This window comes from Nuphar pumila, chromosome 14 (genome assembly GCF_984573655.1).
Source record: "Nuphar pumila chromosome 14, dmNupPumi1.hap1.1, whole genome shotgun sequence".
NCBI lineage: Eukaryota > Viridiplantae > Streptophyta > Magnoliopsida > Nymphaeales > Nymphaeaceae > Nuphar > Nuphar pumila.
The window spans coordinates 1887414-1913996 of record NC_143262.1 but is presented as its reverse complement, the minus strand read 5'-3'; the positions used below and the strand labels follow the sequence as shown (position 1 = coordinate 1913996).

Below are 26583 nucleotides of genomic sequence, written 5' to 3'. Positions count from 1 at the left end.
GAGCGTTGACCATAACCTTCGCACGATAAAAATTTTGTGGCAATTTCTCATCTTTGGGCAACATACTCTTCACAATAGAGCACAAACAATCAAAACATGATTGACTCAAATTAAACTCAGACTTCAGATTTAGTAGTTGAAGAACTGCAAACAAGATAGTGTGACTTTCGCAACCATTCCAAAGTGGCTTATCAGCATCTCTAAGTAAATCATAAAATCTACTAGCTACATCGTTTGCTGCTTTTTCCTCTACCCTAGTTAGTAAATCATTAGGACCCATAGTAGAACTCAGTTATGGTCTTGTGAGATCAAATATCAAATCCACATATAGATTATCGTGCACCATATCCATCCGTGCGTCAAAATTTTTCATAAATTTTTCACCATGAAACATTCAATTCTGATAATCACTCACAAAACCCTTCCTGTATAGGTGATAACTAACACCATAAGGTTCTACAAATCGATTGTTCTTACACATTATACAATGGTACCTAATCTGACCTGTGGGATCCACTGTACTGACACTTGCCGTTGCAAATTCAATAAAACTGTCAACACCATCCATATATTCAAGTGATACCTCATTGTCAACTATTCTACAGTACATCCATTCATGGTTTGCAGTTATTTTATCGTATGATGTTACAGATACTATCCTAACCAGTTAAAAGAGAATCGTCAGAATGCTATAATGAAGAAAATATCAAATTCATCATGCATTCATGGTAGATGTAATGATTTGATATCACACACACACACATACACACACACACACACACACACTATATATATATATATATATATATATATATATATATATATATATATATATAATCATACAATCACAAGAACTATGATGCATGCATTGATAACTTAATATTTTCATGTGCAAAACCATTCATTTGAAACATGTTTGAAGCATTGATAACTTATCATGCATTTTCAAGTGCAAATTCATTCATAACACAATATATTCATTTGAAGCATGTTTTCATGATACAATTTCACATGAAAGTCATAATCAAATTGAAAGTAACTTCATGCAAGCATGGATACAATCACATCAAACATTGCAATACATTCATATCAAAACAATGTAAAACATGTACCTACAACAAACACACTCTAATATCTCGCTAACTACTACCATGACTAGCATAGAATCCGAACTCCAAAAATAGGAACACTTCTATTTTCATACATTAAAATTCATGCTTAGCATGATCTCTGAACTCCATTAAAGCAGTCCTAGATATCCACAACTAAGTGAGTGTGTGAACAGAAAAGTGTTGCATCCAAGAAATTAAATAACATGTGATGCACATGCATCACTTACTCACCACGGGTATTTACCCGATTTGTATTGCTTTTGTCACTTACCACGGGTCGCGGGCCACAAGTGAGATCCGTTGATAAATCTGTAAGAGACACTATGTTAAAATGAAGTTTATTACCCAATAACAAGGAGGGTGACACCTCCTATCGCAAATGAGCTCAAACAAATAGACACAACCCTCTGGTGAAAGCAAGACATACATAGGTGTTGCCCCTGCCGGCAGTAAGGTCAAGGCAGGGAGGTTTCGCCACCTCCCATATCAATCATGAGGCAGGGGGGTCACGCCCCCTGCCAAGGCAAAATTTTCCGACAGGGGGATCCGCCCCCTACCGAGCAAAAAAGACAAGAGGCAAGGGGGCTTCGCCCCCTATCAAAATTATTGAGGACAGGGGGCGAAGCCACCCTCTACCTGGGAAAACAAAAGGGCAGGAGGCTTCTCCCTCTGTCGATATCATTCTCCGGCAGTGGATAAGGAGGGGGCTATCGACAAAGTTAAGAGGACAGGGGTGGAGCCCTCTGTTCTGCCGAAGAGATCAAGGGCAAGAGGAGGGCCTGGAAGAGGCGATTGGGGCCTCTGCCAGCCCCCGTCGACTACACAGGGGTGAGGAAGGCCCGTCAGAGACTGTCGGACCTCTGCTGGCCCTCCGGCAACCATAGGGGGAAGGGGGCGGCTACACCATAGGGGAAAAGTGGAGGGTTACCTGCGAACAGGGCTCGTCGAAAAATCCAGAGGGGGAGCAACGAGAGAGAGAACGGGAAGAGAAAGAGAGAGGAGGTCACTGGGAGGTCGATGGGCGACGGGAGGTCGCCGGTCGGGCGAGCGATGGAAGGTCAATGGGCAGTGGGCGGGTGATGGGAGGCAGGCGGGCGACTGATGAAACAGAAAGGGAAAAGGGGCTCGCATTAGGAATTTATGGGAAATTTAGCTATAGATTCGCGATGGCAAAATTTTGTCGCAAACACCGTCGCAAATGTGCGACAGAGTAGAGACAGAAAATTTATGTTGCTGAGTCATCATGAAGTTGCAACGGAGTTTGAGACAGAATTGTTCTATCGCGAATCCATTGCTAATTCACGATGGATTCCCGACAGAATTTTTTTCGTCGCTAATTCCACAAATAATTCAAATGTTAGCGACAGATAGTTTTCTTTAGTATTCATCACAAATTTTTGTCTCTAATTAGAGTTTTTCTTGTAGTGATGCATGATCAATGGTCTTACACTAACCGTCCCTTGCCCCAAAATAAGAGGTATGTGATGGTCTTGAGTATATGAAAGATGTAACAATTTGGGTTCTCCAAAAACATCTCCATATGACTCAAGCAAGTCACTCATGTCCGGTGGAACAATGTCTTATAACTTAGACTCCTCTTTTAGTACCATCGGTCGTGCCACACATTAGAAATCCATATGAGTAGCTCAGAAAATTTTAATGGCCTCTTGGCCATCAACCACCTCTCCATCTTGTATAGAGTTAACTCTTAAAATCATTGGTTGGACTGCTTTAGCAAATGACATTTCCATGTTAATGAAGTTTCATGTGACACTTCCTAAAGAAAGAAGCCAACACAACCCTAACACAATGTCGGTGTCGTGTATAGGCAATACAAACTTGTCAAATTTGAAATGTGATCCTTAGAGATTAAGCTTCAAATCAGTACATAATTGGCCATATTTGAGATGACTTCCATCTCCCACCATAACATCAAACTTTGGATGCTCGTGGGGCCGAAATTAAAACTTAGACACTAAGTTCTCTCTCACAAAGTTGCGGGTAGACTCGTGTCAATCAAAACATCAACTTTCTTGCCAAATAAAGTGTCGAAGACTCACATGGAATTAGGGGCTGATTTGCTTTCGAAAGCATAACATTGGTCAATTGGTTCTTCAATTACTTCAATTTTCACTTGGTTCAATTCTTTCATAGTCTCTCCTTTCGACTCATAGTCATCTTCATTATTGGTTACTATCAAGCACTTTAATGATTTGCATTTGTGAGCCGACATCCAATTGCTCTTGCAATTGAAAAATAAGTTTTTTCTTCATAATTGATACATCTCTCTAGAGATATGTGCTGCCTTAGAGTTATTAGAACCTCAGAATTTAACCCCTTTAATTGGCATAGGCCTTGGTATGAACTTAGAGTCGTGATTGGCATTCATGGAGCTTTTGGAAAACCATGCATTCTCTTGTATTTTTCTTCTATGATACGAGCTTGAAGATAACACTCCTAAGTGTATGCAAATTTTAAGCCAAGAGGTCATAACGGATATCATCTTTTAATCCACCAAGGAATGTGCTCAAAAAGCATCATCATTTCATTCCCCACAAAAAGAACACAAATCCTTAAATTGCGCTTGGTACTCTTGGACGGATCCTACTTGGCGAAGTTGTTTCATTTCTATGCCATGATTAGTTTATGGAGATGGGACAAATCGCTTGAAAAGCTCATGCTCAGGTATGTCCCAAGTAGGGTACCCATGTCGTTGGTCAAACCAATGAAACCAACAAAGCGCTTTACCTTCAAATCTCATAATGGTGCATCAAACCATGTGCTCAAACCTCACATTGTGGCTTATGAAAATTTGGTGTGCTTTATACAACCATTCCATCGGATCTTTGCCCGTGAATGTCGAAAATGGAAGTTTGAGTGATCTAGGTAAATTTGTCTCATTGAAGTTCTCATGCCAGCCATATGTGCGACAGCCAATTTCATGCTCGAATGTGCACTTACATCCTTGCATTTCCTCATTTCGCTCGAAGGCATTCTCATCAAAGCAATCACGCATTGAAGTAAACTCCCCGGGTCTGTCACAAAGTGCATAGCCCAAATTGCCGCACGCAGGATGCATGTGCAGCAATCTGTCGCTCGTGTGACACATCTAGTCGCCTGCACAGGCAGCATCACCTGCATCACATGTCACTATGTAGCACGCATTGTGCAACTGCTCACCCTCGACAACATATCGGCATGCATCGCGTGTCAGTGCATAGCATGCATTGTGTGACTGCTCGCATGTGTGCATCGCATGTTTGTGCATAGCGCACGTGCGCAGTTTTGCAATACGTGTTGTGTGCAGGTAAGTAGCACCATTGTGTGTCAGCACTGGACGCGTTGCACGCTATCGCATTGGTGCCAGCCAATGGTGTGTCATGCATTTGGTGTTATGTGTTATACACCTCCCGCGCATGATCCACAAACGGACTTGCTGCCATCTTTGTGTCACCAGGCAATTATGCATCAAGCACACGACTGTCTAAAGAACAATCAAGCTATTATGGCCGCTTACCCTCAGCCTTAAGTTGTGCTTTCAGATCTGCGAACAGATCGGTGAGATTTTGTTGCAATGAGGTGATCTGGACTTTGAGGCATGTCATCCTGTTGTCAACTTGCTCCAGCTTGCCTTCCACTAAAGCAGTTTGAACCGAGGTTTCCTCAAGGTGTTCATCAACTTGCTACTGCAATTACTCCAACACGATCTCCTTAAGTGGTGTCGCTTTTGGCAGCTTAGCTTTGATACCAATTATTATGCGGCGTTCAAGATCATTCACCACACTAGCTATTACACCGCTCACACTCGTAGGCACAAGGTTGATTTAGTGCTCCCAGGCATTCGTCAACACTTAACGTTTCTACATCCACACGTTTTCAAAGTCTATGTACAAATATCTTACACATACATATTACAAAACATATAATATCTTACAAAACGATATGTATAGCGATTTGTAAGATATTGAAAATCGATACGACAATTCAGCATAATAACTTACAACTCGACGATACAAAACCATACTATCTAAAAGGTCGGTAAATATATCGCACAATAAATTACAAATCGATAAGGAAGAACTTGAGCATAATAGCAAACAAATCGATATTAACTAACAAAAATGTATCTCACAAAAACGGGAGTCTGTTACTAATACAACGGTTTGAGATACAATGCATATGATGAGTGAATGTAGGATACCTGATGGGGTAGAGGCCCTTCCTAGCATCTGCAAACAAGCATTCTTGTCAATAGGTCCCAGCGTCTTACAAATATCGATAAGTTTTCAACCTTCGTAAGAACAAGATCTACCTGCAATAACCAAACAATGCCTTAATGACACACAAGACGATATGCCTTTTTCATCGATAGCATAATGAGATGGAAAGCTACTCACGCTTCCTTAATGGCACTGGAAGGAATGTTTGTGCATCATTGCTTTCTTCCATGATGCCTAACGACAGCAACAATGAAGAGAAGACACTGGAATGTTTTGTAACACAAGGCAGGCACGAGCAGGCGACAGTGTGTTGTACAACAGGATAAAAAACAAGGCGGAAAGCTCGACTGGAGACGAAGGCAAAGTTTGGGTTGATAATGGGAGCAACTGTTACAGCAGATGGCGCAGGAGTTTAATGAATAGGGAACGTCTCCACTTTAAATGGTTAACATCAAACTTTCTGGATGGAGGACTTTTTTGTTCTTTTCTCGACCCGTCGTTTCACAACTTTTGAATGGAGGATATTTTTGTTATTTCCTCGAACCGTCATTTCAGGGCAAGAAAAGCAAGTAAGGGTGATTAAGTCTTTGCAACAGCACCAGAGTCCGATGCAAAGTTATGTCAACATACACGGGAATACGAGCCCCATGTGCATGAATACGTGGCGCTCATTCGATCCCCCGAACACAGACGTGGGATTCAGTGAATCATCGAGGGCGAACATACACCACCCTCTCATGGCTCCCATACTCCTGGTGTGGTCGTTTTGTTTGTCCTTCCCATGCCCGATCCTCATTGCTTCGAGCCTGATCTCTTCGTGCCTTCCTCACGATCTCTCCCATGATCCAGATGCGTCTCTGTCTACTTCTAAGCCACAATATTTCCAATCTGCTGTTTCCTCTCTCCACCAGCAACAGTTTTTCATGAATTCTAAAGCTCCTTAAAGGGTTATTATTCATGGCATGGACATGATTTTCTTTAGGGTTGCTTTTTTCAATCAGATCCCAACAATATTAGTTTTTCCACTATAGGCATATTGTTGCAGGTTCTTTGCAACTCCACCTGACATCATCTACCCAATCGTGTAAACCCGCAAAGTTATTCTCTAAGCTTGCAAAAGTTTCTCAAAATTCTTAAGTTGCACTTGTTGTGGAGCCTTGAAAACTTCCAACTCAGATTGCACAAATTACTGACTTAATGCATCAGAAAAAACATTTACTAGGACATTTGCAAACTAAATCCTTTTCAGGATAATACTTACAAGGTTCATGTCATGTGCCACTATTGTGCACCATTTACCAAAAATCCCAATATGTCACACCTATCAACATCTTGCTGAATATCTTACTGGTGCATGGAAATGCATTGCCCTGTTAATCCAGACTTCTTAGCGATAATGCATTCTGGTAAAGAGCAACTAAAAATAACCTGTCAAAGAATAGAACTGCTGAATCATGATCGATTCAATTGATCTTAATTTTCCATGATTTCAACATCCAGAAACTTTAATATTTGGATAGGTTGTTCTTAGTTGTTTTAATAATACTACTGTTTACTCAAAAAAAAAAGATAGGTTGTTCTTTTGTTGAACATAGATGTCCTTTCCAAAGATAAAAAATTTAGGTTGATAAAGCAAATATGTGACTGGTGAGGGGAATCCCCCACTCGGTCAACAACAGCTGGTGTCATTTGAGAAGCTATTACCAGATCCGAATTGCATACCGTAGTGTATCCCAACATAAACGGATCCGAAACTATACTTTGAGATCCGAATCATGTTTGCATCCATCATCAGAACCACCTTCTTAAATCTGGAAACGGTTTTGGATCAAAGTTTTGACAGGACCTGTATCCGATCTGTTTGCATTCATAGATTGGTGTTCTAACAGATCAGACACTATCCTGATCATAGTTCACACTGAAACCAAACAGAATTGGAATGATGGAATTCAATCGAAATCCAAGTTTCAAGTCCAACGACGTAGGTCCTAATCCGACCCGAATATGCATTGTGAGATCGTAGATGTCCCAATTAACCCCCGGCTAGCTCCCAAATTGGTTCCACCCATCCCCTATGTCACTATTAAATAAGGTTGTTTTGATCAAATCGGACTACACAGATGTGATCTACATCATTCATTTAGTGAAGATCAACAATTAAATCGCCAAAATCTAACTCGTGTGCAGGATTTTTTGGCGATTCAAAGGTTGACAAAACACAAAATTTTGTGATTTAAGATCATATTTTTTCGTTGAAAAAATACAACCCAAGGGTCGATTCTGATTAAATATTCCATGTTGAATCCATCCATAGGGACAGATTTTATCAAAACAACTTGCACCACATGATTTAAGAGAGGTATGGAGATGAGTGGAACCTAATCCGCTCTCAAAATCAGAGAGAGAGAGAGAGAGAGAGTATACATAGGAATGCAGCCAAACTATACATATAATATTCGTTTAACTTTGCATATATACAAAGTATAACAGTTTCACATATCTGTTCAATTTCATCCTTGGTTAGGGGATGTAAATTTGTACATAAGAATAGAGCCAGACTATGTACGATTCAACATTGTGCAGCATTGCATACGTATAAAGGAAACAAGCACACACATCAATACGTACACACATATCTTCAGACACGCATGCGTGCATGCATGAAGAGGTAGATCATAGATGGGAATGGAACAAATTTACGCAGTCGGATAGGAAGCCATCATGGCTATACCACAGAGGCCACTCTTATCAGCGACATCACGCTTCATCCTTATGTAGCCGCTCTCACCCCAGCTTGTGCCCCATGAGTTCTTCACCAGCTAGTACTTGGTGCCATCGCTGGTGGTCCCGTAGCCCATTGCGGTCACGCCATGATTGAGGTAGGTGCCGCAAGCTCCCATGAACACTCCACTGGACTAGAACTGGAAGGCGTATCCGCCCGACGTCTATGGCGACGGACACCGGCTGCAGGGGCGTACCTGTGTTTTATGGGGCCTGAGGCGGAGGGAAAAAATGAGCCCCTTATTAATAGTAGGAGTTCGGGGGCAGGGCCTCGAAATTTTTTGAGCCCCTATTAAAAATGGGCTCCCTAAAAATAAGCCCCCTATTAATAGTAGGAGTTCGGGGGCAGCGCCTCGAAAATTTTTGAGCCCCCTATTAATAGTAGGAGTTCGAGGGCAGCGCCTCCAATTTTTTTGGGGTCCTTATTGAAAATGGAATCCCTATTAAAAATGGGCCCCTAAATTTTTTTTTGGCCCAGGGCCCCTGAGGCCCAAGTCTCATTGGCCTCATGACAGGTCCGGCTCTGACCGGCTGGTTGGCCACCGCCTTCAGCAGCGAGCCCTCGTCGTTGGCCGGCACGTCTTCGTAGCCTCTGATCGTCGCCGCCCGCTTTGCCGCCTTTTTGGCTTTGCATGTGCCGTCGATTCCGGTGTAAGGGTAGTTGGCCTCGGTCGTCAGAACGTGGTTGCTTCGGATGAACTCAAAGGCGTTGTCCATCAAACCGCCGCTGCAGCCTTGGTCCGTTCCGTGGATGTCGCAAATCACCAGTTGTTGTTCGGATAGAGAGATCAGCTTCCCTGTCTTCAGTTTTATGAGACCCTCTATAGCTGCTACGGCTGAGAAAGCCCAACACCACCTTGTTTTGGGAGATACTTATGGATTAGCCATAGAGATGCTAGCAAAACTCGAGAAGGTGCTGATCCCTTCGGCCCAGGTTCGACTCCCACCGGGTGTGTGGGTGCCTTTAACTGATGGGTTCCATAAGGGCTTGAGTGTCAGTGGCCCCATCCAGGGTTTACCTCGCATGGGGCCGGCCCATTAAGTGACTCAGTTCTCGGCAAGAGTTACTCAAAAAAGAAAAAACTGTGTGTATGTGTTCATGCGCGTGTAAGTGCTTGTGTCTACATGTATGCATATGCGTGCGTGTATGTAAAAATTATGTTTTGTTCAATCTACTATAACGTACTTCCCCTCTCTCTCCACTCTCTCTCTCTCTCTCTCTCTATATATATATATATATATATATATATATATTCAATATTTTATTGATTTTTTGTTTTTAAATCAAGACCACACCAATATGATCTGCACGGTTTGTTTAGTAAAAAACATGTTTCAACATTCACAAAAAAAAATTCAAACTTCACAATTAGAAAAATTATTTCTCCGTCAAAGGTTAAATTCGCTAGATATAGCTTACCAACGTTTTTTGATATATATATATATATATATATATATATATATATGTGTGTGTGCGTGTGTTCATGAAGGCGTGCATATATATATATATATATATATATATATATATATATATATATATATATATATATATATCACAGCTTGTTGGATAAGATCAAACGTATGTGTGTATTTGCTACTGTCCACCGCGTCTATAATCTAGTTCAAAAATCATAAGTTGCAAGTTGTATACACTGTACACTCAATTTGACCTAATAGATAATATTCGACATGGGTTTTTCCTATGTATTGCACCTTGCATCATAAGTAAAAATATGACTTGGTCATGAAGTTTTGCTATATTGTGGGTTGTTGATTTTTTAAGCCCTTGAAAAACCGGCTTGGCTGTTGTAAATAAACAAAACCTGTTTCTCGTTAAACAAATTATGTGGATCATATATGTAAGTTACAAACACAAAAAAATAAATAAATAAATGAAAAAAATAGCGTTTTTTTCTAGATTGCATGTACAAACCACTGTACCATAACAACTAGATCTAAGTCTCCCTAGGCCTAGCATTTTATAGATTATGTAATCAAACATAGCCAAAGTCAATAAAGAATTCTTTCTCTAGAGTCAGAGCAAGACTCAAGGACAACATAGTTGACCTACCACAATGGCCTTGGTTCTTAACTGGGGTGACTGCACCTTTCTTCCTCCAGTCCACGCTAGGTGGAACCACTCTGACACCCTCATACATGAAAGAATCTCCACGTACCCTACCCTCCATTGGTTTGAGACCGTTTCGGACGGCCCTGAACTCCTCATTAGTCAGGTCTGCAAATTCGTTGACACTTAATTTGTAAGACAGGTTCTTAGAATTAAAAGACTCGATGAAAGCAGCATTGCTCTTAAAGATGTTGAATCTCATCTCCCTCTCATGAGCATCGTCAGCATACACACGACCCACTGCATGTGCTTGGCTGCCATGAACGTCGTCTCATCGAGCACTCTAGACACAACTTGTGAAGCCATGAGAGTCAAGAGAAACATCACCAAGCAGTTGAACACAAGCGTGGAGGCCATTGTGTGAAGGTCGTTTAATTGTATGCTGAGACACACCTGGAGCAGCATTCTTTGTAGTATATATAGAGAGATCTTCGATGATGCGCCATATGGTAGTGCGTGTCCCACTCGAGCAGGAGTGCTTGCCGTGGCAAAATATATTGATTAATACATCTAACAACGAGTCACTTGGATGTTTAGAAATCATGCATAAAACGTCAAATATACCTGATGATTCCGTGCACGTCCCTCCCAATTCATATTGTAATCTCCAATATGTTACACTTTTTAACGTATTAACTAATACTACCTTTGCGTTGTTTTAATTTTCATTAAAATGTTTCTGTCATGGTGCTTGCAAACATGGCGTTGGCCTATGCTAGCTTTTTTTGTAATACATAGTTCATATACTGGAAATGTCACCATCGTAATGAATCATTGAGTGTTAAACCTTTATATGAAAATTACAGGCACCAATGAGAATCCTAAATTATTGGAGATGCAGTTAGTCAAAAACTGGATCAGGTTCGTTCAAGACTTGCCCCAAAGGGGTATGGCTTAGTGGGATGGGACCTAGGTTGCTAGGCAGGTGATCTAGGTTCAAATCTCATGGGTGTTACCCTTTGCACAAGCTGAAGTGTGGCAATTCCCTAGGGGAGGAAAGGGCGAAGCAGGTTATATGTCCCCCCCCCCCCCCCCCCCCCCGAACAGGGCAGTTAGCTACATCTCATGTTCGGGGGTCACAAAGAGAACCACGTATGTAAGCATGTGCGTCTCGTATCCCTATGTTTGTCAGCATTAATTAGCGTTGGAGTTTGATGCGATTGCAAAGACTTAAGTACCCTCGCCTCCATTGGTGCCAAAAAAAATGACGATTCTTGAAAAGGACTGGTTGTAAAGACTTAAGTGCCCCAAAGATGATTATTTAAGACCCGGTCTCTGCACTGCAGGATTATCTGAGAAAGAAATCTCCCCTAGAGGAGGCCATGAACATTAACCCTCTCACTCTCTCTCTCTCTTCTATTTCTGCTTCTATGCACATCCAACAGAAGATCTTACATTGCTCCATCAAGCACCGACTGACCTGCACATTGACTGTTGTGGAGCCTGATTCAGAGTTTTTACCCTTACATGAGGAGGGTTTGGGGGCTCATCCCAGCGTGGGTAGCATCATTCAACTAAATGAGTTATAGATCCTGATTCAGAGTTTTTACCCTTATAGGAGAGGGGTCTCGGGGCTCCTCCCAACGTGGGTAGCATCATTCAACTTGAAGAGTTGTGGAGTCTGATTCAAAGTTTTTACCCTTACAGAAAAGGGGGGTCTGAGGGTTCCTCCCAGCGTGGGTAGCATCATTCAACTTGAAGAGTTGTGGAGTCTGATTCAGAGTTTTTACCCTTACAAAAGGGGGTCTGAGGGCTCCTCCCAGCGTGGGTAACATCATTCAACTTGAAGAGTTGTGGAGTCTGATTCAGAGTTTTTACCCTTACAAAAGGGGGTCTGAGGGCTCCTCCCAGCGTGGGTAATATCATTCAACTTGATGAGTTGTGGAATCTGATTCAGAGTTTTTACCCTTATAGGAGGAGGGTTTGAGGGCTCCTCCCAACGTGGATAGCATCGTTCAACTTGATTCGTTGTGGAGCCTGATTCAGAGTTTTTGCCCTTACAGGAGAAGGGTTTGGGGGCTCCTCCCAGCGTGGGTAGCATCGTTCAACTTGATTCGTTGTGGAGCCTGATTTAGAGTTTTTGCCCTTACAGAAGGGGGGTACGGGGGTGAGAAAGACATATGTTTGTTCCAAGCAAGGTTGGAAGAAATCAATGGAAAATCCAACAGGGAGCATGCCAAAATCAAGATGTGGATGTCAAACGAGAATGGTGTTGTGCAACTCAAATAATACAAAATAATAAGAGTCTGGTTTTTAGTTAAAATGGGGAACAAAATGATAATAGAAATTGCTTAAAATTTACAAGAATAAACTAGACTCAATAACAAAGACACCATTTTTTACGGATTTGGAATATAACCTCCGGTTAGGGAGATATGGCCCTGACAAGTTGGTCCTAATTCGGGTAGCGATTTACAGCGATTTGCTTACTCAATAACACTATAAATCACTATAGCGATTTGCGGAAGACACTACAAATCGCTATAGTGAGATTCAAAAATACTATAAATCGCTATAGTGATTTGCGGAACACACTACAAATCGCTATAGTGAGATTCAAAAACACTATAAATCGCTATAGCGATTTGCGGAAGACACTACAAATCGCTATAGTGAGATTCAAAAACACTATAAATCGCTATAGCGATTTGCGAAAGACACTACAAATCGCTATAGTGAGATTCAAAAACACTATAAATCGCTATAGCGATTTGCGGAAGACACTACAAATCGCTATAGTGAGATTCAAAAACACTATAAATCGCTATATCGATTTGCGGAACACACTACAAATCGTTATAGTGAGATTCAAAATCACTATAAATCGCTATAGCGATTTGCAAAAGACACTATAAATCGCTATAGTGAGATCCAAAAATACTATAAATCGCTATAGCGATTTGCAGAAGACACTACAAATCGCTGTTGAAAAGCCGGATAACACTATAAATAGTTGTGGGGCTCGTTGGAGACCCGAAAATACTACAAATCGCTATAGGAAAGGCCGATAACACTACAAATCGTTGTTGAAAGGCCCCAAAAAAATCGCTCTTTGGAAGGCCCCAAAAAAATCGCCTGATAACACTACAAATCGCTTGTTGGGATCCGCGCAGGGGGGAGCCCCCGGACCCCCCTCCTGTAAGGGCAAAAACTCTAAATCAGGCTCCACAACGAATCAAGTTGAACGATGCTACCCACGCTGGGAGGAGCCCCCAAACCCTTCTTCTGTAAGGGCAAAAACTCTGAATCAGACTCCACAACTCTTCAAGTTGAACGATGCTACAGTCAGTGTGCATGTGAGTCGGTGTTTGATGGAGCAATGTAGGATCGTCTGTTGGATGTGCACTGAAATAGAGAGAGAAGGGAGAGAGAGTGAGAGGGTTGATGTTCATGGCCTTCTCCAGGGAGAACTCTTTGTCTCCCTTGATTTCTTCTCTAGAGAGAGAGAGAGAGAGGGGGTTTTACAGTGTTTTACGGAGAAAGAAGAAGAAGACTTTGAAGAGTCAACATCATCCTCGACTTTCTGGATGGAGGACATGTTTGTCCTTTTTTTGAACTGTTTGTTTTTTCTTTTTTGGATGAAGGGCATTTTTGTCATTTTTTCAAACCATCACTTTATGAGAAGAATAGCAAGAAAGGGTACTTAAGTCTTTGCAACAACACCAGAGTTCGATGCAAAGTTATGTCAACATACACGGGAATACGAGCCCCATGTGCTTGTATATGTGGTGCTCATTCAAAGCCCCGAACACAGACGTGGGATTCAGTGAATCATCGGGGGGGAACATACACCACCCTCTCGAGTTTTACGCTGCCAAGACAGCGACCGTAAGTACGTAGGGCAGGCAAAGCCAACGCTCCTGGGGATGGTTTCTCTGTGTAAATATCAAAAAAAGGTTTGTTCAAGATTTGATGTCTTGATACGACATAGACTAGGGGCGTGTTTTGTGTGTCACATAGGCTACTCTATCAGGAAGAACATGAGCGTTTTTGCTCATGTCGATATCGTGGCCGTCTGTTTGCATTTTGGATGAATGCCACGTGGTTTTTTTTTGACTTTTTAGCTTTTTAAAATGCAAATCGGATGGCCACGATGTTGGCAAGAGCAAAAAACGCTCATGTTCAGCATGACCTGATCTGCTTCCACTCTATCAGGGCAAGAATCACACACAAAAGTTGTGGTCCCTAGCCCATTGAGTAGGCACAAATCTTGGTCATGTTGTTCCACTTGTTCAGTTGTGGGCGTTTAGCAGTAGAAGTAGGCCCGACTTTGGTCCTACCCCACCAGCGAGAATGCGTGCATTTAAGCATATTATCGACTTTGATCACGACAATGGGTGGGACTCCAAGTTAAAGATTCTTAGTATCATTAGTCCCAAAAGAAGAGAAACAATGTTTTATATCTTTTTTCTTTTTCTTATTTTTATGACAACCCTCGTGAAAGCGATGGAAAACCCCCGGGTGGGGTCCATGACCACCCTGCTTTACGTGGTTCGCTTCTAAAAGCTATGGACACACCCGTGCGCCAGCGGAGTTTGATCTGGTGCCTTCATCCACCGGTTTTCTTTTCCTTCCCTTTTGAAAGGATCTTCTATTTCAAACGTTGTAAATCATCTGGCAGGGGTCAACTTTGTCACTAATGTACTATGTGGTTGGTTGTTAACAGTTGAACAGTATAATGGGATGAGCAGTGATCAAAACTTAAAAACAAGATGTTAAGAAGAGAGTTCTGGGAATTAAGAAAAGACCAAACCGTAGAAGAGCCGTGGGAGAAAAAAAAATCCATCACAACTCTACAAGCACTCAAACGTCTCCTTCTTGGGAACATATCTGCTAGGTAAAATCACGCGATAAAATTTCTTTTTCTGAAAAAATCTCAAGAACATATATGCATACATCAAAAAATCTCGTAACTATAAATTCTCTCAAAAAAAATCTTGTGATTATAATTAAAACTATAAAAAAATATATAAGTATTTTTTTCAGTTAATATTGTGATAAAAACATGAATTTTCAAATAAGTAATATTTATTATATTTTCTGAGATGATATCAGCCTTTGAAAACATGCGATAAAATCACAATATTTTCAAAAATTTGTCAACGTTTGTTACATAACCTACAAATAGCTACAAGTAAATGCAACATGAATCCCACATTTTTTTCCCCTGTGAGCGATATCGTGCACGTCCATTTCTAAGTGTCCGTCTTCTACGTTAAAAAGAGTTCTGAACAACCCTGCAACATGCAAAGAGCAAATGGTAGTTTTTAATTAATGAAAAGATATATAACATCTTGGGATTAATCAAGGGAACTTTTGGAATAGGTCAAACCAACCATAGATGGGATGATATGGCCTTGGGTTGAACCCATTTGATAGTCGAACTGTCCTAGGTTACAGAATTTGTACAAATAGAAATTCACATAATCTTTGGAGTATTACCTACCAATAATTGTCTAAGACATCGTAGTTCCAAACCATACATCTGAAAGGAAAGAAAACGCTGAAGAGAATGAGTTGGGTGCTCAAAGAAGGTGAAGCATTGGCAGGAGCTACACTATAGCGTAGGGATGGCAGTGGACCCGGGCGGAGGAAGGGACAAGGTCTCCACCCCTGCCCCGTCTCAAAATTCCGCCCTTCATTACGGTCTTCATCCTCGCACGGATTTTGATTTTAACCTCCATCCCTGTTTCATGTTCTTCATCCCCGGTTCAAATGGGGCAAGGCGAGGCAGGGTCTCATTTCTCTCTGGTCCACTGTCATCCCTAAAGGTATTTTAGTTATTTCACTAACGGGGATTGGGGATGGGATGGGGCGGGGCGGGGAAAAGTCTAAGTCCATCTCTGCCTCCATCTCTGCACGGGTTTTGATTTTAACCTCCATCCATGTTTCATATCCTCCATCCCCTGTCCAAACTGGATGAGGCCCCGTTTTTCCCTTGTCCACTTTCATCCCTACTCTAGGGTAGGATGGCCATTGTATTTTTTTTTATGATGAAGAAGGAAAACCCTCACTGAGAACCGGGTCACTTAATAGGCCCACCTCCCTGCAAGGTGAAACTCAGGGTTGAAGACGCGATCACCCAGCCTTACGGGTCCCAACTATGATAAAGCAACAGAAGCCCCCGTGTGCCAGCGGGATTCGATCTTAGGCCTTGAACTTGACACAAGACCCCGCTGACCACATGGCTAACCAGAGCACTTTATTCTGGTTCTTTTGCCGAAATATGATGGAAGCATATGTTATCATTTGGACTATTTCTTTAACAAAATTGTAAAAGGATTATGACAATTTAGACCGTATGTTCAGCTTACCTTTCCTGGTAAAACATGTGCCAATAAAAATTTGCTATCTGCATTTGATCTAATTGCTAGAATTCCATCTTTATCAACATCATGATCAAGCCTTATCCCAACTATATGGGACTGGCCTTAAAGTCAAATTCGTTCATTCTATTTCCCTATTTAAAGTTAAACTTGATGTCATCCCATAACTTTTATATTCCTTTTCACAATCTCTAAATGGTTTTCGTCTTTCATATGCATATTCACCAACCTTTTCATTGTTGCCGTGACGAGTTTTAATGCAATACATGTCCTCAATCATCTTAGAGATGCTCTTCTTCTTTTCTCTATTTTTTTTTTTTTTTAACAATGATTTTGAAGGTCGTCGATATGATTTTTCATATTATCTTGCTTCGTTATTCGATACGTTTAAGTCGTTCAACAATATTGGCACCCATTTTAACTTCGTAATTTTTATGTAATATTTTGTTGCACCAGTGTGGGCGCAGAGCTTAAAAGGTTGATTTCAAGAGGAATTGGCCATCTTTTCCTTTATATTGCATCTCACAAAACTAGTAATGTGATTTGTGATAGCAGTACCTAAAGCATTTTCCATATCAAAAACAAACTGTTAGGCAAGATAGACATTCTCCTTTATGATTGTTCACTATTGTGTCTATGTTCGATTATCAAAATCCTGACCATGCTACCATTTCCTTAATATCTGATAGCATTTAACAAAGCAAGAATTTTACTTAAGTTCCAGAGAGCGACAAAGTCGGGGACCATAGATCATTCATTTTGGAACTGGGGCCCAAACTAAATCACTGCTCTAGTTGTGTTCAGGACATCCAATCTAGCAAGGAAAAAAAATGCAGCTTTGGGGACACTAGAAGATGGCAGGTTCATCACCCTTGCGAAAAACATACAGGTTAGCCTTCCGTACGGGCTACCACTTAAAGAATTTTTCAGCCTCGGCCTCAAATAATTTAACGAAGAGACGGGGGATGGGTCCACCCCTTGTCATCCCCTTCAAAATCTGCATGTTACATGTTTTTTGGCAAATCTGAACGTAGGGATGTAATCGCGATGGTTGAAACATATGCATAGACTCTTGGAATAACGTTTTTTGATGTATAGGTAAGATTTTATATTATAAAAAATTTCATAATTTTCAGAACAGTTGATTTTTGGACCCATGTAAAATCTTACCAACACATCAAAAAGCTTGAGTCTAAACATGTGTTTTCAACGATGGAGATCACATCCATGATGATCAGATTTGCTAAAAAAAATATAGAAAACACCGATTTTGAAGGGGTGGCAGTTCAAATGGGAAAATTGGAAGGATTTAACATCTCACTTCCATGCTTTGACCATTACCAAGCGCCCAAACATGAGAAGACATTGACAATCCCGCAAATCCTCTCCGACGCCCTGCAATGCCAGGCTCTCAAAGGAGCCTAAATTGAAAATGGAAAAGAAATTTCTCGCAAGAATGGGCACTGAGATAACCAGGACATCTTTTTAGCTCCATTCTTCTGCTTATCTTCTATCATATCAACCTCGCAATTTAGCTCTTAATAAAAAACATGCTACAAGATGTTACTACTATTTTTTCAAAATAAGGATATGAACATATTTCAACCTGGTAAACAACTCTTGAAAATTTCTGTAGAAATTACAGTTCATTCGTTGCCTGTAGTGTACAACACCGAAATAAACGGACACCCTCAGAATGATAGCACACGCGGCTCAGGTGACAATACTCAGCCTACAACAGTAGGCAGAATTTAAAACTTGCTAAAAGGCCCGTGGAACTGCTGCTACACACACGATGAAAACCTGGGTTTAAATGGACGCTTCTGTACAGTAAAGCAGACTTTGTTACAGGCATATACAGTGGTAAGCAGACTTTGTCCCCATTGGTGTTTCTTGGCCTAAGCTCTAGCCTGCGGAGAAAACATATACAGTGGTAAGCAGAAACCACATAAAGAGGCTTGAAGGCTTCAATATCCTGACCAAATTGCCAAAAGAAGATCACTGGTTTTCAGAGCCAACATTCATTTTAAATCAACAACCAACAAGATCCAAGATGTCTGATAGCATTCTCCTTGTTAATATGCACCAAAGGCATTTTTCTTTTTGGCTAGGCCACGGGAACCCCCCACCCCCCCGCCCAATCACCGACTGCACATTTGCAGCTCTTCGCTTGGTAAAACCCTTGAGGTCCCCCTTGCCCACCGAGCAGTACACCCAATTTCGACCTTGAGGCAAAGGATGCCCCCTGCAAGGCTGAAGCTGGGTGCACACCCAGGTGGGCAAGGGGGACCCAGGGTTTTATGCTAACGTTGAAAGAACACAGTTAATAAGGCGGTTTTTCCCAGTTATTTAAAAAAATCATAAATATCAAAAAACAGTTTGAAAATCTGGAAAAAATATGAAGGAACGAACTATCAAATCTCTTTTTTTTCAATGATATATATCACAAAGAATACAAGAAAGAATAAATTAAGTACAAGATTCTTTTGATTGCAAAAATAATTAAAAATAGCACTAAACACAGAAAATATGAGGGATAACAATAGGTATGAAAAAGGAAATCATTGAAAAGGATACATAAGCATGAACAAGTCATTCACATAATAAGCATCCCCCAGGAACATGATGTGAAATTCCTAAAGAGATATATAAAGGTTCACCACGCTTTGCGTTAGATTTATGCACAACCTACTAGTTATTACAGACTATATTGTGTGCCTTTAGAAACATTCACTGCTATAAGGGTTGGAACTAGTGCAGGTATTGTGAGGACTCGCTAGAATAGTAGATGTTCCTAAACATCTCATGCCTTGCTAGGCAGCTAGAGGCATTAAAATCATATCCAGTTTCTGGCAAAAGAGTACCAGCAAAAGAATTGAAATTTACCACCACTACTTCAAAATGTCTTCTGAAGATTACACATCAATATGCATTTTCTAGGTTGTAATGATATACTACACACACTAAAGTGGACACTGGACAAAATGCTACAAAACAATGAACATGTTTAAAAGCATAAACAAATCAAAATGAAGAATTGAAATTTACCACCACTACTTCAAAATGACTTCTGAAGATTACACATCAATATGCATTTTCTAGTTGTAACAATATACTATATACACACTAAAGTGGACAAAATGATACAAAACAATAAACATGTTCAAAAGCATAAACAAATCAAAATGAAGAAACCCATCCCTATTTTTCCAAAAAGTGTATTACTTTCGGCATACACTATATCCATAAAATGATTTTCAAAATTTTAAGCTTTTTCTGGATGAAATGCTAATGCACAGCAAATGGAAACTTGTGGACTAACAAATCAAGTCAATTGTGAAAAGACAGAAGGCCAAACATTTTCAGCTACCCTACCATCCTATGTAGTCGGTGGACCCTCAAAAAGACTAGTCGGAAATTAGACAGGACTAGTGGGATTAGTCAGTACCCCAATTAAAATTTTAAAAATAAATAAAAATTTACAAATGCAGTGCTAAAAGCCTAAACCTGATAGCAAACACGCATGCAACATAAGATTAATCAACAATGGAATACATAAAGTATAAGATATCGCTACTCATCAAGCATAGAAACCTATTATATTACCAAACCTGCCCAAAAATTAAGAACAATTGAAAAACAAATCAAAAAACTACCAATATCAACAAAAGCTAAATAAAAAGTCTTGAAATAAAGCCTAGAAAATTCACCAAAAACTTACACAAGTTGAAGCGTCGAATATGAGAACATGGACAGAAACTTACAAACTTACATGAATTGGTTCCCCAATTAAAAAAGTTATAAAATACACATTTACATGAATTGGTACCCCAATTAAAAAAGTTATAAAATACACAATTTACAAGAAATCCATAGAAAAATATACACATGCATACAAATAAACATCACACATTTAGTTTTAGCCCTTCACAGAAAAATTTACCGAAACACAATAACACACACATGACATAATCAGTAATACAGAAAATCACACATTACTAATAGTAAACATGGTTCAGGTTTTTATAGAAAAAATCACAGAAACTCTCTCTCTCTCTCTCTCTCTCTCTCTCTCTCTCTCTCTCTCTCCAGAACAGGTTACATGTGCCAGGGCAAAGGATTTTCTATGCTACCCAACTTCATTTCTATATTCAATTGTTCAATTCCTAGAGATACAATAAGATGCTATAAGGATGCTTTTCATCATGTTGGTCATATCATTTCACTTAAGTTTAATGAAGCTGAGAACCTTGTATTTAAGAAAACAGAAATATCGTAGAATGAGTGATTTTACCTACTAGCAACAAGAAGCCACAGGCTAAAGCCAAACTGTCTAACACATTACATATGATGATCCGGTGCCTAAGAGAAATTCCACAACAGCACACACATATATAACCAATAACCTGGGAATGAAAAAAGCATTCAGCAAGTCATTTAGAAGATTAATCATTTTATCCTGACAGGTAACTAATTGAGATTACCATGAATATAGCAACAGTAACTAAAGCAAGGAAATATAATTAGCATGAAGCTCAAAAATAAAATAATGTACCTGTTGCCAATTGTTGAAAGCTTGTTATATCGCGAACGAAGTGCCAAAATGAATGCCGCTCCTAACATCCAGTAAACTACAAATTGGTTAATATTTAGCAGACTTCTATTAACAACTTGGGCACTGGCACTGGTGAGCACTTCATGAGAAGTGAACAACTTGATCAAACAGCTGCCAGAATTTCTGCAGATTTTCCTATCAAAGAACTTTTCTGAAAAAAATTTAAATCCATGTCCAAGTCCTTAGCTGAAACTGTAAGAACAACTTGGTTTGCTTCGGCTGGCATCCCAGCCTTTAGAAGGCGTGAAACTAGAGATATCATAGTAATTTCATCAGGAATACAACCAACTGCCAACATCTTATGGAACAGTTTAATAGCTTCAGTCATTCTCCCTTTCATGCAATGACCAATGATCAAGATGGTATACGTCAATTTATCAGGGGCACATCTCTTTTCCTCCATTTCAGAGACAATCATGTTTGCCTCGTCCACATTGCCAGCCTTGCAGAACCCATCTATCACAGGGTTGTATGTAAATGGCTGGGGGACAAGATCACTTAATCTTAATTGCCTCAAGAGATTGCGAGCCTGATCCAACCTATTTTCCTTGCACATGCCATTGAGAAGAATGGCAAAAGTATACTCGTTTGGCAAAAGATTTTGGCAGCCCATTTCATGCCAAACACCCATAGCATCTTCTACTCGTCCACTGCGGCAGTAACCATCGATCAAAGTCGAAAAAGTGACCACATCTGGAGGACATCCTTGAAAGATCATTTGCTCGTAGACCCTCTTCGCAGATGCCATATCATCAGCCTTTCCATATCCATCTATAAGCACATTGTAAGTTACTGTATTGGGTCTCTTCCCACAACCGACCATTTCGGTATATAAGTTGGCAGCCTCTTCCATCCTTCCCGCCTTGCAATAACCTGATATAACAGACGTATATGAAACTACATCCAAGCTACAAATCTTACTTGAGAAAGCTTCTCTTAGCAGAGCATGCCCTCTGTCAACTTCATTAACTCGACATAATCCATCTATAAGAGTGTTAAAAGTAATCGTATCAGGTGAACAACCAAAAACTTTCATTTCACAGAGAAAATCAAATGCTTCATCAGTTTTTCCTATTCTACACAGCCCTCTGATGATGATATTAAATGTGCAAGTATCCGGACTAAAAACCGTTCCCAGACTCTCCCTAAGTAGACAAACCGCCTCGCCCACCCGGTTCTTCCTGGTCAAAAGAATCAATAGAAAATTGAAAGTAACCACGCCCACCCTACAATTGCATTCCCGAGCTTCGGCAACCAAAACGATCGCAGCATCAACTTCACCAGACCGAGCCAAGCAAGAAACCAGAAAACCCAAATTGGACGCACCCACGAAATGCTCTTTCCTTCTCATGCTGCGAAAAACCCTCTGCGCCGCATCGCAAAACCCTAAAGAACTAAATTTCCTTATAAGAAAATTATAAGCGTGCATAGAATGATCAAAATCAAGCTCCGCGTCCGTGAATTCGAAGAACTCCAATGTCGAAATCGGATCGTTCATGCTCTTGATCACATCAAAAGCAACCTCCGGATTCAGCGATTCACGCAGGAATCTGGCCCGGGCTTCGGGCGGAGAACGCCGGCACGCGTGCGCAAAAAGAGAGGCGATGACCTTAACTATCCACGATTTAGGGACTTCTGGAGTTACCTCGGGGGAGTTAGGATTGGAGACGTTCACCGCGAGTTGGTGGAAGGGGGCAGCGCCGAGAAACCATCTGTGTCTCAGGCGCAGGAGAAGCATTGAGGTATCGAAACCCTACAGGAGAAGCAGAAGACGGGGACGTAGATCATCGGAAAGGCGGCGCTGCTCCTTTCATCATCGGAGAAGTTCGGTAGCGCGTCTTCCGTGCGTCGCCCAAACCATTCTGTCTTCTTCATCGCGAGGAAGACGACGGCATGGCAGAGTAAATGGAGATAGGGTAAGGAGAGCTCACGGAGGAAGCGCCATAGAAGGCTCTCTCTCTCTCTCTCTCTCTCGAAGGGTTTTCTGAGTCGGGGAGAGTGAGGGAAGCGAGGAGGATTTTAGGTAGGGCTGTAAGCGGGTCGGGTATCCGACCCATCAGGTTGCACCCAAACCCGTCATATTACAAGAAGACGAGCTCCCGTTCGGGTTATCTCGGGTCAAAAGAAATAAAACCCCAAACCCGAACCGTATAATGTAAAGAGCGCCATGTCTACCTCGCCGTGTCTGGCTTTGGGTCGGTTAGAAGCAGACCCAGTTCATTCGGGCAAAACACTCTATGAAGGTTACTTTAAAATTAAATAAACTTGGTTTTTAGGCTATATCTGCATCTGATTGATAAACATCCAAACCAGATTCAGGCCTATCTAATGTTAAGATCTATGGGATGAACCAGTGTTGTCAGTATTAGTGTGTATCGGCCTGAATATGTATCGTATCGCCAGAAAGACCTGAATTGGCTGTTTTTTAATAAATATAAAAAATAGCTTTAAATTAATTTTTTAATATTGTTTTAATGGCTTTAACATGTGTGTCACGTTCACGTTCTGATTGAGAATTGGTATCGGCCGATTCACCTGAATTGTTGGCCAAATGGTACAGGTTTGTTTCCGATACTGACAACATTGGGCTGAAACCCGGTCGGTAAGAGAAAAAAAAGGGGGGTTGGGCTCTGTTTGGTAGGAGCAGTTTTTGCAAGTCACCATGTGATGGGATGTTGCAAGTTCGAACACCACTGGTATAGGTGGTTGAATAACTGGCCACAAGTTAAAAGGAGTGGGGCCTTAATCCCAACTTGATCATCAAAGAAAAAAGAAAAAAGAAAAATCCAAGCCGCCCGAAAACACTCTCTTAATTCAGAGACAAACAGGCCCAAATCTGATTCAGATCCAAATCCAACGAATATTTAGTCCCCATCCGATTAGCTTATCAGATGCACTTCGGTGAGTGAAATGATGAAATCCAAATATGGAATCACTATTGGATCCATATGAGTAACGGTGGAACCTGTTCCATTGATTATTTGAAGACCCTAATCTCATGTATTGGGTGTAATGCCCCCCAACTTTTGACAAATATAGGATCTCAACTCCCTAAACGGATCATGATCATTGTTCGGGACAGGTTGATAGAAATTGATTGCTGGTTGCATCCAGGCTTGGTTTGTGATTTTTCCAGTCACCGAAAGCTTCTTGCTACATGGGTAAATTCTCTTTCTTAGAAACTCGTTTCTCAAGCAGGAAACTCTTCGTTTTCTCAAAAGGATAAAAAGCTTTGGGAAACCTACTTCTGAAATATGGAAAAACTAGATTCTCTTTGGTGGAAAGTTGGCTTTTGTTTTCCAAACCGGTTCTCTTTCATTTCCTTAACGTTTTTCTCTCGTTAATTATCGTTTTTCACCCGCTTCTCCATCAATTCTTGTGTTTTTCATATTAGAAAATTATATATTTTTTAATAACAAGCTTGCATGATGGTTTTATATCTTTTATATTTGTATTCATGTCATTTCTTAATTGCTTACACCCGCTCTTTATATTGCTTTTTCTATGTGTTTTCTTTTCATTTTTCATTCACCTGCATAATGGCTTTAAAATTGTATCCGACTTCCGTCATTTTTCATTCACCTGCATAATCGCTTCAAAATTGTATCTTACTTCTGGCTTCATACCATTTTTTAGCACTCGCTTTCCAGCTTTTGTTTCATGCATCGCTTCTCGTATCCATTTCATTTACTGGTAACTATGGATTTTTCTCTTTCCTGGATCCTAGAAGAAATCTTATATAGGTTTTGATCCTCTGTTCATCGCTTGCAACTAAACGAGGGAGGACTTCGGGCCAGGATGTTATAATCCTAGATTTTGATAAGGTATTGACCCGTGCTAACCTGGGCTGCCCAGCTCACTAAACACAATACTTGGAATATCAAGAAAGTTTAGGAAAAGAAATTAACCTTAAGTATGAAATTCACGCATAATCAGGTCCATGCAACCGCTAAGGCCAGTCACAAAAATCAGACACTGGATGACCATGCGTTCGTGGGGAAATGGACTTCAAAGAAGCGTTTCATCTTTCATTTCACTGGAAAAGGACATGGTTTGGCAAAAAACTTGTGGGCCGGAACTCTATCGATCCGGGGTCGTAGGACCATTCCAACCTACAAGTAACTACACAGACGTGCCTGGCGCTTGTATTTCATATGGATAACTTGTGCTTGCATTTCTGCTCCCCAGTTTTGAAATATTTCTGGTAAGCCTCTCTCTCTCTCTCTCTCTCTCTCTCTCTCTCTCTCTCTCTCTCTCTCTCTCTCTCTCTCTCTCTGTGTGTGTGTGTGGGGGGGGGGGGGCGTTTGCAAGAAATAAATGAAACGGTTTTGATGAAAATAAATGTAAAATCTTCGCATGATATTGTAACCAATTTTCGCAGCTTTGTACCATTTTCCAGACGTACACAAGGAAATTTTCTCCATAAGATATGGAGAAACTTTTTCAAAAGCATTTTCTCATATTGTACGGCCTTTCCAGATTATGGCCCACGCTTTCATATGAAAATTCTAATTTTTCTTTGAAAGTTTTTACAAATTCTAAACATGGCATAGATGCTCACTTCATACAGAAGGTGTGTATCATTAATCTATGAGCTGATCCACCCTACCAAATCCCTCAGAGTAGGCCATCATGATATGCCCCTCGAGTTTGTGATTTAATCCTTGGATACTTATTATGGAGAGTTGGTAAGTTTATGTAAGAACGCACGCTATTAAATGTTAAATGCTTCATTAAGAGTGAGGCTTTGAGGCCGTTTAAGGATAAAACCCTACTTTGCTATACAAAGGCATAGTTAAAAGTTTTAACGTTGAAATCGACAAATTTAAATATTCCGTTCCTATCATTTATAAAAGACATCATATTTACTTAATATTATTTTTGTCTTATGTAAATCGTAAATAACTTAAAATTTCTCTTTGCTTAAAGCTTGGTTCGTACCAACGGGGTCTCCGCTTGTCTGGCAGGAGCAATTAGGGCACGTCACCTTGTGTTGGGACGTTACAAGTTCGAACCCCAAATGGTATGGTTGTATAACTGGTAGGGGTCGGTCCAACCCCAGCTTTTCTGTCGAAAAAAAAAAAAACTTGGTTCGTGATAAATTTCAGGGCTTATGCTTTTGACACATCTGGCCTCAATTAGTACCGCTTTGCTTTATCTTATGCTTTTAAAACGTTGGCCATATAGACACAGAAGCAAATCTATAGCTTTCACAGAATTGTGCTGAGGGGAACATGCAGCTTCTGTGTCTATATGACGCGCATCCAGTTGCACATAATGCATGCCATCTTCATATTCTACTGTTGATACGTTTCGGCGATGGTGGCAGACCGGTGCAGAGGTCGCATAAACCATTATGAATTCAAAATCAGTCGGAATATCTAAAACAAAACTGCTGCAG

The 26583-nt window shown here is 40.7% G+C and overlaps 1 protein-coding gene and 1 pseudogene across 1 annotated transcript; both read right to left on the bottom strand.

Moving 5' to 3' along the window:
• Positions 1-8028: 8028 nt before the first annotated feature.
• On the bottom strand, positions 8029-10687 carry LOC149816039 (senescence-specific cysteine protease SAG39-like; annotated as a pseudogene).
• A 7487-nt stretch (positions 10688-18174) lies between these two features.
• LOC149816038 (uncharacterized) lies at positions 18175-23034 on the bottom strand. Its single transcript, XM_089987274.1, has 2 exons — positions 21123-23034; positions 18175-18477 (listed from the first exon to the last, which is right to left on the bottom strand). The coding sequence occupies exon 1, from the start codon at positions 22918-22920 to the stop codon at positions 21286-21288; it is 1635 nt and encodes a 544-aa protein (XP_089843400.1). The 5' UTR covers positions 22921-23034; the 3' UTR covers positions 18175-18477; positions 21123-21285.
• Positions 23035-26583: the final 3549 nt, after the last annotated feature.

What these genes read in the sequence shown, in the direction of transcription:
- LOC149816038 (XM_089987274.1), bottom strand. Translation starts at nt 22,920, where the DNA reads ATGCTTCTCCTGCGCCTGAGACACAGATGGTTTCTCGGCGCTGCCCCC.